The following is a 16158-nucleotide window of genomic DNA, read 5'->3' on the forward strand; positions in this document are numbered from 1 at the left end:
GATTACGATGGGACAAAGAGCGGGCGGGGGTTCAGTGTATCCTCACGAATTGTTTTTTGAAACCGAAGTCAATTTCAAACTGAGGGGGTGGGATTAGGGGCCTCTCTAAAGACGCTAATTGAGACTCTTTAATAGTAATGTTTGGGAATGGATTTCGAGGCCCTCCATCACAAAAATTTCGAAAAAGAAATAGGAAAAATGTCATTAAGCAATTTTTTGATGACATTAAGAAGGGCTGTCCTCTGAAAACACATTTTGGATTTTAAAGCCAGCATTTTCAGGCTATGTTTGATTAAGTTAAGTTGGAAGGGGTGAATCAGAGATTTAATTGGGTCCTTAAGATCGGTGGTTCAATCAGCAAAATTTTCCGAAATTAAAGTCCTAAAAACGCCATTTTAAGTCTTCTTTGGTCTCGTCAAGAAGGTCATGGCATCCTTTTGGATCTTCGTTTTGAAGCCACGTTTAAATTTACTACCCGGGGCAAGAGCCCTGATCTGAAACCGGGCAGTTCATGAGTGATTTTAATTCGAAAAAAATGCTGTAAAGGGGAAAAGATACAAAATTTTAGTTCATTCATATATATTTGACTCTCAGGGGAATCGCAATTTTCCAACCTCTCCACGCAGCCGCGATTGTTGAAAACAGAATTTGCTGTTTGAAATGCTTGTGAGAGTATTTAATCAGTATAGCTTTTTTTAAATATAATATATAAAATATGTCTTCATTGTTTAGGTCTATAAAAGCTTGGAGGGTAAACATTAGTGACCCTGAGTGCTCCTTTTAGAAGGCACCCTTTCATGCTTCAGGAGGGGGCATTTACCTCATCTCCCCTCCCCTGTATCCATGCCTGATTACTAGTTCTGTCATAAATTTTGCAACCAAATGAAGCATGTGTGTAAAAAGTAGATATTAATGGACAATGAACCAGCACAATGTTCCCTAACAATCTATTTTTCTTAAACTATGCTATGCTGTTGGGAAATCGGCACTTACTTTGATAATTGAACATTTAAAATTTAGCACATTTATTTGACTGATTATAAGTTATCTTTTGAGAAATTCTTGAGGAATTTTGCTTGATTAAAATAACTTTTTGATGCGGCCTGCGGCCGCCCCTTGCTTTGGCCGCCCTTGTGCGGTGCACACTCTGCACACCTGCTAGGATTGGCCCTAACAGCAATACAGTGAAGACAAGGCCGTATCCAGAGGGGGGGCCTGACGGGCCCGGGCCCCCCCCCCCCCCCCCCCCCCCCCCCCCCCGAAACCCGAAATGTTTTGTACCGTAAAATAGAAGGTTTTTTTTTTTTAATTCCTAATGTCAGAAAATTTTTATTCTTAATTTTGCTACTATTCAAAATTTATAATATTTTGAAGAAATACAGAAAAAGCAGTTCTAGTTCTCATTAGCTGCAAGGTACACTTGAAATTTAGATCTTTAATTAGGACTTCCTGCTTTCTTTCCCAATTCAATTCAGGGCAGTCCAGGGTCAAGGCAGGCCCTTCAAGTCAGTTCAGTAGACTTTTCAAGTAAACCGAACTGACTTCTGCACTTTCTCCTCCAGGGGCGTACACAGAAATTTTGGGGCTGTCAAAAATGCTTTTTTGGGCCCCCTCTATATTGCTTATCCATATTTTCCACCCTAGGTTTAAAAATATTGGGCTCCATTTAAGCTCGGGCCCGGGCCAACAGGTGTCCCTTCTCCCCTCTGTGCACGACCCTGCCCTCCTCCCCCTAAAACTCTTATAAAACTTACACTATACTGATTTCGAGCCGGGGACTCACCAAAGGCTGGGCCCCTAGTTTCCGATTAGGCGAGTATCTTGTTACCAAGATGTGCCAAATTCAGCTCCTTGATACATCCTGAGTAAAAAATGCAAAAATCACGATTCTCGCGTTTTTGTAGCATAATTTTCAAGATCATTTTTGTGCCTGATATGTTTCTTGTCTTGCATTTATTTAATGCCGAATTCAGCATCATGGAAGTTCTTTTGTTATTGCTTGTTTTTTTTTTCTTACTTCTACTGCAAACTGTTAATACCTTAAGTATGAGGAAAAAAATAACACTTACTCTACTCTCTTTCATTTTCTGCACTACTTGTGATTGAAAAAAAAAAATTGTTTCGAGAAATATTTCGTTGCATTTATTTTTAACTTAAAACGGGTGTGTCTTACAAAGTTATAATCATTTTGTAAGACTGTGCAATCAACTGCTGAAAAGTGTAAATAAAAAGCTTCAAATAATTTCAACTGTTCGAGAGTCTTTGAAAATTATTTAAGTTTTTAAAATTCCTTGAAAAGTTCTTCAATTTTATACCTTATCAAGAAAATAAAGTATGAATCGTCCAAATGGCTAGAATATTACTCTTTCGTTCTTATTTTCTGAATGTCTACACCATTCCTTTTAAACTGTTTTGTTCAATTTTCATACTGCAGGGCATTTAATGAAAATAAATGGAAGTCGGGGGAGTGATCAAAAACAAACTTCACTAAAAGCCGATATGAGCAGATGGCGAGGTGCTTCTCTTTTCTCCGCTCTCGTTTTTCCTCTCTGTCCATTAAGTTTCATGATTTGTCGAGCAAGCAATTTTTATTTTGTTTGATCTTGATTTGCAAAAGAATGTATAACTTTTAAAAGACTTTGTATGCCTATTTTTTTTTTCATATTTTTGTAGTCTTAATTACCTAATATAAGGCCTCAAAATACAGATTCTTTTTCCCAAAAATTTCTCGGGGGAAAACCCCCGGACCCCCTGAAATTATGGATGTTCTGCATCCGACTTAAAGGGACACTCTCCTGTTATCCTTACCACTACAAGGTGAATAAGAAAAATAATAAGAAATTAAAATAACAACAGTTCAAACAGTGGAATCATTAAAAATCGAGACAAAATGTCTTCTATGTTAACATTTTTATGCGTTTGGTGTGTCTATATATACTATATGTGTGTGTGTGTGATAGGGCAATGTGCTAATCCGGGCCCCTCCCGAAAAAAATTTCTGGATACGGCCTTGAGTGAAGATACAAAAAGTACTTGACGTGTTTCAACAACATATCCGAAATCAGGGAGATTTAATAAATACAAAATCAGCTATCCCTGTGTGCATAAGACAGACAGAAGATTTTCTGGGGATGGTCCTTCAAAGCATACAGGATGCACTGCTAAATTGACAATTACAATACAAAGGCAAGTTACTTTCAATTAAATGTATATATAACAGGGTTGGAAATAAGGTTCAATTTCTAGGGGGGAATGTCCCCCTTTACTTCAGATTTCAAGTGGGATTTTTTGAATTTGGGGGAGAATTTTTAGAAGTTCTGAAAATTTGTTTAGAATTTTTTTTATAATTAATTTTTATTTCATTTTTCTATTTATTCATTTTTAAATTATAATTTTTTTAGTGTAATATCAGTCCCCCCCCCACACACACATTTTCAAATAATTATTCAGTAATTTTGCAATTTTACTTTATTATTTCATTTTTAATAAAATATTTTACAACTAAGTAACATCACATACACTCAATTATTTTTTTTAAATAGAACATTTTCTGGTTCTAATTATTCGAATGGGGTTCGGTCCCGATTGTTTAGAATAATATTTCTACTGAACAAAGACTTTTTTCTGGCGATAAAAAAGTTAAAGTAATAAATTGCCTATACCTTTCGAAAACGGACTGTCGTTTCCAGCCGTTTTCGGATCGCATTTCGACCAGCGGATCGGAATTAGTTGATATCGGCGAATCGGAATCGGTTGACGTAACCAGTTCAGTGTATAAAATTAACAAGCATATTTAAGTTAAATCTGTATAAGCCATTCAAAAGAGAAATTAATTCAATTTCTATTAAAACACAAATACAATCTAAAAAAATATCTAACCTAAAAAGGTCGAACATAGCAATTAAGTAAAGAACATGTAAGTACTGGTGGAAAAAACAACAAAACTTAAGGAACAAATAAACAGAAAATTAATTTTAAAAAATGCTACAAAACATGGGTAAATAAAACTAAGGGTGAATGTGTCCGTCCCCCCCAAAATGAAGCGATCACACCCCCACCACCAAAAAAAAAAAAGGAAAAAATCATTGGCATATATATGTGTGTGTGTGTGTGTTTTGCAAAAAAAATAAATAAATATAAAAACTAGAAAGCCTATTGGAGTACTTTTGTAAAAGAGCTGTTCTGACTTACCATTTCACACTATATGTACTCTCCCCTCCCCCGAATACTGCATATAATGTTATCTAATTGATATAGTTGTATCAATTAGACCGTTGATTAAATTATTAATTACAACGTTAAACCATTAGGCACATGAATTGTCACATTTGTTTTTAAATTCCAATAATTTAAATCGGCTGTTACATTTAACATTTGCAGCATTTTCATTAGTGATTTCTTTTACTCTGAAAGTTAAATTTTCGTTTTGATTGTTTGTAATATTAATATTTGAATAAGTAAAGCCGAATGGTAAGCTATCCATGGTTAAAACTTCAAAAGATACAAGACATTTTTAAAAAGCACGCAAAAAAATATGATGAAAACGTAGCGGCGCCATCTATCGAGCACGGACGAAACGAAGCCGTAACGTTGATTACAGAATTACCGCTTGGGAGCGGTCAATATGCGATTGTCATGTCCAAACGCGGCATCTGAATCTAACAATTGCGCGGCGCGGCCGGTTATTTAGTGCAGTCTGTTATATCCCAATCGGGTTGGGATCACTGGGATTGGACTTCAGCTTCACGTGGTGGTTTTTAAGAAACTAGTCTACTTCGAAACCTGTTGAAAATTAGAAAAGAGAGAGTTGCTAAACTTATATTTAAAAAAAGCTTGTTATTTGACCTTTCATGAGCGGCTACAATAGTGAGGTGGGTGAAAAATACGTCATTGAAGCAAGCACTTGAATTTTGTGTGTGAATTTTCGTTGGTTTGTTTTGGTCGTCTTTCGGTTCCGCTAATTTTAAGGTAAATAAGATAAGACTGAGAGAGATTTTAATTTGTATGCTACAATATGTCTAGTTATAAAGTCATAATAACTGGAGCATCTGGGCTTCTTGGTCGTGCATTAATGAAAGAGTTTTTGACGCACACTTGGGTGGTCCTAGGTTTTGCACTTTCAAGAGCCAAGGATATACACCTACAGGTTGATTTAACTGATGAAGTAGAGGTCGAGAAGATAATCCAACAATTCAAAGTAAGTGCATTTAGAAATCTCTGATAATTATTTTGTGCAGTTAGTTTCATGAGGCTAAGTGTGTACACTCTTCGAAATTGGTGAGCCTTTTGCTTTTGCCACTTGCAACTCGGACGATTAAGAAAAGTGAAAAATAATATTGCGCTTGAAAAGAAACTTAGGATTCTGGGATTAAGATCATCTCAGTTTAAGAGTTTTAACCAAAAGTTACCAAATTTTATTTTATGTTTTAAAGATAAATGGTTTGTTCACACCAAGTGTCTCTCTCCTATTATGTCACAAAAGTAACACTAAAAAATAAATTTGCTAACATAATATAGTACACTGTTTGGATGTTTCACAAACCAATTATGTGCACAATGCTAACTATACTCGTTTTTTGATTACCAAACTGCTACAGTGCCAAGAATGAGATTAAAACATGACAATTAAAAAACATTTTTTTTTTAAATTTAAGTTTTCTAAGAACGTTTACGAAAAGTACGGAAAAACATGAAGTTTGTTCAGAACTTATACAGTTTGCTTGTTCATGTACTAACATCAATTTTGCTGTATTAATAACACTAATGCACTAGATTGCTTCGAATCTTCATGACAAATAGTTAAAGAACTGTTTTTAAACAATATTATTTTTATTGTTGAGAAAAAACGCTTAACTATTATGAAAATGTCATCGAATCCACTCTTCTGTCATTAATAATAATACTCAAGTCTCTAAAGTAAGCCAGCAAAATACTTATTACGCCACCCCCGACCCAAATTCGCTTTTGGTTTCGGGAATTTTTCCTGAGTTCTACGCACATTTAAATTATAGTCACAAATAATGTTACAAATATTTTCAAAAGTTGTCCAGTAGAATTTGGATTTAAGTTTATTCTTTCTTCTCCTCACTGGCATCAGATATGTATGCATTGCAATTCTATAGATTTTTGTTGAACCAAAATTATCACAGTCTCATTACTTAACACGTCAATGCACTTTTATGACATTTAATTAAATTACACTTAAGTATATTTAATTAAATGTCATAAAAGTGCATTGTAAAAGTGTAGAGCTTAATTTTGGAAAACAGTGTGCATTTTCCTTTATTCTATTATTATTATTTAATTAATTATTTATTTTTTTGAAACAACCCCCTTTTCCCCTGCTTCAAGCATACATTTGAAACCAGAAACTGAAAATTCAATTTTTCAATGATTTTTGGGTCCCCAGAAAATTTTGTGGGGAAGCTCTATCTTACCGACCCTTTTTTATAATCAAAAACTGCGAACATGTTGGCAAAAAGGCTATACAGTCGACGCTCATTATAACGACCACACATTATAAAGACCGTCCCATTATAACGACCAGTGGTAAAAGTCCCAACTTTGTTCCTATAAACTCTATGTTAATTTGCTTTCGTTATAACGACCGTTCTGTATCGACTAATCCAATACAGCGACCGAATCAGCGGACGCTATTTCTTGTGTTCTTTCCAATAAAACAAATTTGTAGCATAAAATGACATTGATTATTGTTTACGAACATCTGCCTGAAGTTTTCAATGTAAAATCCAACTTTAAGAGGGGGTGACTACCGTTCACCACAGCTAGCACAGAAAAAATAATGGGAAGAAAAATCGAGAAATTTCCAGATTCCTAAGAAAAGGGAGTTGACAGATGTATTGGTAGTTTGGTGTTTGAATCTAGTATATTTAAAGGGACTTTTAAATGTTTCTTTGGAAAGCAAGAGAAACACAATTTATCACTTATATCTGAAACAGAAAATAATGTTTTGCAAAAATGACGTCTGCTAAAAAGGCAGACCTCTGTTTCGGGTTTTATCTTCAGAAATTGTTGTGGTAGTAGTAGTAGTAGCAGATTTGAAAGTGTGTAACATTTTCCTCCCTATATTTTGTACTTTAAAACTTGTTTAATATTCTGTCATAATATTTTGCACACGACTTTTCCAAAAATTCCTATGGTAAAAAAAATTTGGGCATTTACTTGGGCGTGCATGATGACAGTGTACATTTTTTAAATTTATACCTCTTATAACGACCACTCGTTATAAAGACCTTTTTCTCTAGGATGGAGATGGTCGTTATATCGAGCGTCGACTGTATTATTTCTTTTCATCGCATTTTTTTTTCCATTTATTTAATTCCAACATCATTTTATTTTTGGTTATTTGTTTGTGGTATTTTTCACGAATGTAACGCTTATTGTCGGGTTTTCAATTTAAATCTTAATTAAAATTTAAATATATTTCTGAACTAATTCCTTATGCTTCTATTTTTTTTCCTCAATTTGCAGGTTTTCTGAGTTATCAAAATCAGAATTAAAAAATATGGCATTGATTTTTTCCTGCATTAATGTCTTTTTCCTCCGATATGCCATTTAAAAAGAATCAAAAATTTAAATAATGAAGTAGAAAAATGAGACTTTACTTCCAAGAGAAAACAGCCAGCAATGAAAATTTCATGTTGAAAGTGAAACTGCGATGTTGCTTCACATTCCTTCTCATTGTCCGTCATGTCAACTGTCGCTTCTTCATTCCCACGCACACACCCCGAGTTCACGCTTGTTAGCTCTCAAGGGGGTGGGAAATATTCTGGGCAGCATTGGGCTATTATGGGAGCCAAAGCATTTGGGCGTGTTCGGCTATTACGGGGCAGAAAGAGTTAACTTAACTTTGTTAACTTTACATTAAAGAAATTAATATCCACATATTCTGACGTATTATCTGACCCTTAATTGAAGGCTTTAACTGCAGCAGCAAAAGCTCTTTTGTAAGTGTGAGAAATGCCGAATTCAGGACTTGTATGGTAATTAAAATCCTTATGAGTCGATATTTTTCTTTTTCACTGTTAAGCAGGGCTGCGGAGTCGGAAGGAAAGTTGCCCGACTCCGACTCCTGGATTTTGAAATGTCCGACTCTGACTCTAGCTTTTCCATTTATTTATTTATTTTTTTCAAATCCCCCCTCTCCCTCATGGAGAGTCAGGAAAACTCCTAAACAGAGATTATAGAGAAAATATTAATTCCTTTTTATGAAATTTTCACATTGATTTTATTGTATACCTAAGACGCATACAGCATTAAAAATTCAATTTTAAAATCAAATTATCTAATAGTTGCGATTTGTTTAGTAAGATTACTTTAAAATCTCATTTTTTAAAAAAATGAAAAGGATTAATTTGCTCCCCTTTACTGTTTAACAAATAGATGATGCTCAAATCCTGTGCTTTCAATTTTTGAAGGTTGTCTTTTGAGAGAAAAAACAAACTTTGGAACTAATGTCATACACTCCACCCTTGGCGACTTTTTCCTGTTGACGCCAAGAAAGTGTCACCAAGAAAACGATGTATGATGACAAATGTCATACATCGTTCTTATCGATGCTTTTTTAGTGCCAACAGGAAAAATTCAGATAAAAACTAGTATGTTGTGGCCATCACGAAACTTTCTTCTATATCTTTCTTGTGAATTCTGATCAATCCCTATGCTTGAAGAGAATGCAATATTCCCAGCAACAAAAAAAAACAAAAAAAAAAAAAAACCTGACGACCGTTCGAATTCCTGAATTCCCACAAAAGCAAAGCAAAGAACGACTTGAAAGTTATTTTAAAAGCCTTGCTTGAATTAATTAGATGTTTTATTTGTTAACAAACATAAAATGGCAACAGTTATTAATTTTAAATCATTGCAATAACATTTCCGATTATTTCCCAAAAATTAAAATGACGTGAAATAAGCAGACGACAGTATTACAATTTATCTTTCTTATTGTTGCATTTTTAAAGCTATTTTTATTTACTCAAAAAAAAACAGCCCCCCCATGGAGCGATTGGCGCCAAAATTGAAACGCCTATTTACAATTATAGATTCACATTTATTCCAAATTTCATCCAGAACGTAGCATTACTTCTTGAGATATGGCACTCACAATGAAAAAAAAGAACATTCGATTGCACCACCTCCTTTTCAGCTTTTGACACCAAAATAAAATCAGCTCTTATATCCACTAAGGGCTACTTGCCGATAAATTTTTCTTTCATTCCATTCATTATTTCTTGAGATACAGCAGTCACAATTGACGACAAAAAACGTTCTATAGCTCAACCCCCGTTTGAGTTATTGACACCAAAATTGAATCAGCACCTGTTCCTGTTAATGGCAACATATGGATCAAATTTCGTTTGATTCCGCAAGTTGCTTCCTGAGGAATAGCAAGCACACGTAACTCAAAAAACGTCCCATTGCTCCACCCCCCTTGGAGGAATTCGCGCCAAAAACCAATGGGCACAAGTTCAGATAGGGGCACATATGTGTACCAAATTTCGTTCGATTTCATGCGGTAGTTTTTGCTGTAGAGTGGCCACAAAAAAACTGGTCACGCACTGACGTGACACACATATACACACACATACACACACAGACAGACATTTTCCAAAAATAGTCAAAATGGACTCGGCTTACCTCAAAACGTTCGAATCCGTCAAAATTTGAAATTCGAAAATTTGCACGAATCCAATACTTTCTTCTATATATTAGATATAGAAGAAAGTAAAAAGGACATGATCAAAGCACTTCAGAAGGCGATATATATAAAAAACCATAAAACTACAGCAAAAAACCTCGCAAATATTTGCTTCAAAAGTACCAGAAACTAGAAAGTATTTGTACACAAAGAAAAATTACTAGAAGGTATTTAAAATGCTTAAATCAACAAATTACTATCACAGCTCACCAAAGAAATATGTACCAATAGAAATAAAAGCTATTTTCCAACATGCGTTTCATAGAACAAAAACAATTCTCATACTCTACTAAAAAAGAGCAAAGCGATTCAATATGCGATGTTTAAAGCAGAAAACATCCCCAAAATAAAACTATTTCAGCCCAAAAAAAATGCTTAGTTATTCAAATTTCAATGCATAAAAAGTAAAAATGTCTCGACAGAACATCCCAAACATAAAAAATACAAAAATACCATATATTTATTTACTATCCAAAAATGCTTTCAAAATACCTACTAAAAATATCTACTATAATTTACATAAAATAACACCTTCATATTTTTATAAAATCGTAGAATCAACTTATTTTCAGAAATTCAGTAAAGGAGACACGTTTACAGAATGTGCCTTGGCATCGATAAGAATCAACTTTTCGTATAAAATACCTGTACTTTTTTTGTAAAATAAAATTACATGCTGTAAATATAAAGTTAAAAACTATAAGAAATCCTCAAGATTTTGTAAAAACATGAACAATTTCGGAAGTGAGAGGTTTTTTTTTTAAAATCCTGAAATAAAAACTTATGTTTTTATTGTATAAATCCTCACTCAGTCTGAAACACAACATATGAAACAATGCGTCATACCGAGCCACACCCCATGTTAGGTTTTACTCTTAATTAACGGTCAAGTTTAAAGAAACTGGCATTTTCTAATATTCATTCATCAAAACACATCTACTGAATCTAAACCAACACAAAATAAGCATTCCTATAAGGTACATTGCACAAAAAAACGAGAATTATCTAACGAGGACTGCTGACGAGTGAACAAGTTTGAACAAATCCAAGATTGCCTTCGGGTTGCCAAACACAAGTTAGTTTAGCCAGGGATGCCATGCTTAAAATATTATCGCCTTATTGGCAAGAAAAAGATTTCAATTTTGTGTAAACCCAAACTTTTTGCTAAGTCAAAAAAAAAAGGTGCTTGCAAAGGGCTTTCTTGCCCCCCCCCCCCCCCCGGATGACACCTTATTTTAATTTTAGAGTCTATAAAAATTGAAATGCAGAATTCTGGAAAGTGACCAAAAACGAATGTTTCATTGCACTACTTTATTCTGTGAGGTTTTTTTTTTTTTATTTTTGTTTTTAAGTTGCAATCAGTGACCTTAAAATGCCTGTTCATAATTGCTCCCATATGTTCATGTTTACCCCAATGTGTATGAGATAATAGTGAACGTTGATTTCAGTGATCATCCACAGAATGATTTTCGTAAACTTCCTTTACTCTACCATAAAAATGGTAAACCACAAAGAGATCTCTTGCTTTATTCCTTGCTTTTTCAGGAGTTCTAGTTTTTCCAGTGAAATGCTGGAGTGCCGCTTCATAAAGTCCATATATCAATCCTCTCCTGGCGTACTATCTGAAATGATCATGCAATCCATTAGCTAGGTACAACATACTGCTGGACGAGGGTTTTCAATTCTTCTTTGTCACAGGAAAACTCTATTTGAGCCCTGGCAGTTAGGCATTTCACCGGAGTTTGCTCCACATCTATACAAATGTCTGTTGAGCAACCTGCTCCAATTTTATTAGCCTCAGTTTTGCCTGTGACTCTGTTGTGCAACACTCCTAAATTAATACCATAAATAGCCACTGTATCTCTGTAGGTTTTGTTGCCATTCAAAATATCGTGCACTGCATTCATCAACTTTTCTCTAGAGTAGCTTGGGGCGTTTTTAACGTGGGTGCGAGGCATTTTGTCATTTGAACCTTTAAAGGAACTCATTAGGTAATGTTTGTTGGCTCATGTTCATGATTAAAAAAAATAACTAAAATTTTGACCGTACAAAATTCATCAGAAATGCCAGAAAATGCTCTGAAACAAATGCTCATAATTACCCCATATCAAGAAAAATATGGAGTTAATATGAACACTCTTCTGTAAATCAGTGAGAACGAGATGTAGCAAAAAGTAATCGAAATCCTGATTGGGCATTAATTACTGAATCGGAAATGTTTGAGAACAACATCTTACCTTGATTTCCTGTGATGAGGTGGTCACGAAATTGAACACACAACAAAATGATTTCCACTTTTCGAAGATATGAACTCTTATAATAACTGAAATTGCCGTAATCTGTGTTGTCAAACTGGCAGGAAACATCTGATAGTTATCGAGTAATGATTCATCACATTTTAATTCTTTTTGATTCCTACACTGCTCATAGGAGTGCTAACGGAGTTTGTTCGAAATTAGCCCATGTTCATATTTACCCCAGCTGACCCTACATGTATGTCTGGAGCAAATTTTACACAAAATGTGGCGGTATACAGCTTTGTATGAAATAGCTTTTACTCTATCTACATTTCTTGGCTCAATTTTTAATTTTATTGACAGCTCTAGAATTAACCGTAATATGAAAATTTTATGATTAACTTCAATTATTGAGTGTTGTAGCCAATAAATCATGTACTGAATTTGTTTTGTACTTTCCTGTCTTAGAAAAAGTCTATAGGTTTAAAAAAAAAAATTATATTTTATCGGATCTTTTCGATTTGCGTTTTCGTGCCAACGCTTATTTCACCAATCTCCCTCAGAAGTTTCCAGACTTGCTCAAGTGATGCATGCATTCCTTTTACGAATTTATAACTGACATCGAGGTAAAAAATATATTATTATTTTTATTTGAAAGTGATTACTTAGAAAGTGTTAGGCAACAAAACTGTTTGCTGACCAGGGGCGGACTGGCCATGTGGAAGATGTGGAAAATTCCACATGGGCCGTATCTAACTCGGGCCGTTTTCTTTTTTCAAAGTCAGTTTTATTTTGCAAAAAAAAAAGAAAAAAAATTTAGCTAGGCTGGCCGTTCTTGTGTTTTTAGAGTCACAGTCTGTTGTCTTAGACCATTGAAATTGGATCTGCAATTGGGGGAAGATGGTCGGAGAGGATGATGATTAGATGGTTTTCCTCTTCCAGTGGTCACTCTTTTCTTGTCGAACTATTGCCGTATCTTGTTACAAAGTGAGGACACAATGGCGATGTTCTTTTTATGGCCATCTAAAGGCTGTCTGGGAAAGATTACATTGATCCCTTTCCTTCATAAGAAAAAGATTCCATCCGAAGAATAGGATGTATACCGTTTCTGGGAACATGCAAACACCTGCTAAGAAAGCTTTCTTTTTTTTTTCTCCCTCTCTCTCTTTTCCCTTTGTGTTTACTGTTAATTTTCCCGCCACTTTCTATACAGTAGACGGAGCCATGATTTTTTCAACCAATTAGATAATCTCACTCTTCGCAATTTTGTCTCGGAGAAAAATAAGTCATTTGTTATACAGCGTGAAATTACATCTGTTTTGAACCAACAATGACAAGAACTGTTTATATATTTACAGAACCGTTTAATATTTTTAATCATCATGTGTTTGCTAAAATTTTGTTGTTTTCAACACTTTAAATAAAAGAATATGAATTTAAAATAACGATTACTTTAAATTAAATTGTTTTCGTTTATTAAAGTTCAAATCTAGAGTTCTTGAAAATCACGAGATTAGTCTTTGAAACTCCTAAGCAAAGTGTGCTTCATTTTAAAGAAAATCCGTTGAATTAAAGAAAAACAAATTGCATCAACATTACAGTTGCAGTAGCTTTCAAATGTAAAAAACTCCATAATTCATCGCCAAATTCACCAAGCGACTTTCTAATTTAAAAAAAATCAATTAACATACGCACAATGAATTGAAAATGAAGTAATAACAGTAAAATATTCATAAGCAACAAAGGCAACTTCCTACAAAATGTTTAAAAAGAAAATAATTGAAAAAATGTCTGGAAAATAGACCTACTGTTATAGTTTAAAATTGTCCGGAAAGTGGACCTAGTGTTATAGCAATTTTTCGAAAGAGAAGCCTTGAAAATTGGCTCAATTAGAATCGCTTATACCTCCTGTTCTAATTAATTGATAAAAATAGAACAAACATCATCTTGTTTGAGAAGGAAAACCCTTTCCAACGATACATAATGTTTGGGGGTGGGGAGATTTTTTACCCCCTAACTAGCCGAAATTTAGCTTAATTAGTTAATTAGAAAAAACTAATTTGAAATTTCGGCTTCAAGGTGCAGATTCTCGGGGTACGTTCGAATTTTGTGCCAAATTTCAGAGCTGTAGGTGCTATTGGGGCTTCTGGCCATCGGGTCGAAACAAAGGAACACTGTCACCTTTATATATATTCGCAACTCCAGAGCTTGTATACGCTACCTTGCGGTGATTTACAAAATTAAAGAAAAAAGTAAAACATTGCATTCCACATGTTTTCTTTGGGGTAAACTACAGGCTTCAGAGAGTATGATGTAATGAAAATTCAGAAGAATAGAAAAGAAAGCTTCTCATAAACATGGTTTAAAATTAGTCTCATTCACTAAGCGTCAAAGCAAGTTATAAATTGCGGTATGCGTTTGTTTTACCTTTTTCATCCACCATTAGACAGTGGCTGCAGCGCCCCCTATAGTTTATTGGAGTAGCGAATAGATCAAACAGTAAAAATAGGTAATACGTTACTCTTACGTTTCCCATATTCGCATAGTTTTCAAATATTGTATCCTCTATTTTAAGACACTTACCGTTTAAGAGATATTTGTGAAAAATTGATTTTCTGAGCTTCAACCTTGAATAAAACGTTTAGCTCCACTGGGATTTGTTGGAACGTTTGAAATTTCGTTTATAATGATGTATCTAATTATTTCTATGGTAATTTTATAGTCAAAAAATTGGGATTTTAGGGTGAATTTTTAGAAATTTGAGTCCCTGAACTGCAGTTTTAGACTTTATTTATCGCTTTAGGGAGAAGGGTGTATGACCCCTTGACCCATCCACTGAATCCCCTCCCGTTTGTGCATAATTATCTATTAATTATCTATTAATTTTCAATCTTTGTATCCCCTATTTTTACAGTAACACGTACCGTTTAAGAGATAGTTGCGAAAAATCGGTTTTTGACCTTTGACCTTGAATAAAAATTTTAGCTCCATCGGGATCGATGGGGATTTCTGACACTTCACTTTAGTGTTGTCCTTAACTATATTTGTGTTAATTTCATAGTCAAAGTACCAAATAGGGGTACAAATAAGGGGTCTAAGGGAATTTTTTTTTAAATATGTCTCCAATGCCATTTTAACCTATATTTAGTAGCTTTAGGGTGGAAGGTATGACCCCCATGACCCATCCTCGGAATCCCCACTTGTTTGTACACAATTGCATACCTTTCAAACTTTGTAGCCTCCATTTTTTCGCTAACAATTATCGTTTAAGAGATATATATATGAAAAATTGATTTTTTGACCTTTGACCTTGCATAAAATTTTTAACTCCACTCGGATCGATGAGGACTTTTGACATTTCATGTATAATGATGTTCTTAAGGTCTGTACCAATTTTCAGCTTTATGGAAATTTTTCCTAACTTTCGCTTTTTTTTGGTCTATTTTGACCGAGCTAAAGAACAACATAGAAACAAAGCAAACACCTGGTATGCAAATTAGAAGGCGCAAAGCAGCACAAAATTAATTACATACAAGATAATAATAATAATAAAAGTGAAAAATAGTGAAAAGACCACACCAAGAGCCCATAGATGCGCAACGCAGCAAAACTAAAAAGCCAAGTAAATATAAAATTAAGCAAACAGAATTTCAAATATTAAACAAATTATAAATAATAAATGATGATAAAAAGGAAAAATGCAAACAGCTATTAAGTAGGAATAGATAAAGAGTGAATCTAGAGCTCATCAGCCGTGGAGGATTCATTAATTATGGTCAAAAGACCAAAATTTTAACTATGAACTAGAAGAGAATGTTTAAGCTCCAGTACATGTAATATAGAGTAACAATGGGCAAAAGCACCACTTGCTAAGCTAAAAACAATAAACTAGAGCTCAAACCTAAAACTAAAAGCATTGGGTTTCGCCTCGACTAATTAGGAAAACAAGTTCCGATAATTAGCCTTCCACAGGACAGTACCTGCCTATAACAAAATTGTCTTACCTTGAAATCCACGTAAACATAACCAAATCCATTGTTCAACCTGATAAAAAACATTCCATTTGTCAACAAAACATTAAAAACATAAAAACATATCCAGAAATCAGTCCATAGACATACCGAGTCGCCTGTTTCGCACGTGTAAAAAATTCATCCACCCCGGTGATTCATAAAAAATGGTTTGTCACGGTCTCACGGTTGT

General features: G+C 34.3%; 1 protein-coding gene across 1 annotated transcript in view; it reads left to right on the plus strand.

Annotated features, from left to right (window-relative positions):
- Positions 1–4762: 4762 nt before the first annotated feature.
- LOC129231434 (methionine adenosyltransferase 2 subunit beta-like) overlaps positions 4763–16158 on the plus strand; it is a 73396-nt gene continuing 62000 nt past the window's right edge. The window contains exon 1 of the mRNA XM_054865749.1: positions 4763–5197. Coding sequence (XP_054721724.1) covers positions 5015–5197 — 183 coding nt within the window. The 5' untranslated portion in view covers positions 4763–5014. The remainder of the gene's footprint in view (positions 5198–16158) is intronic.

The sequence above is a fragment of the Uloborus diversus genome, chromosome 10 (assembly GCF_026930045.1).
Source record: "Uloborus diversus isolate 005 chromosome 10, Udiv.v.3.1, whole genome shotgun sequence".
NCBI classification, from domain to species: domain Eukaryota; kingdom Metazoa; phylum Arthropoda; class Arachnida; order Araneae; family Uloboridae; genus Uloborus; species Uloborus diversus.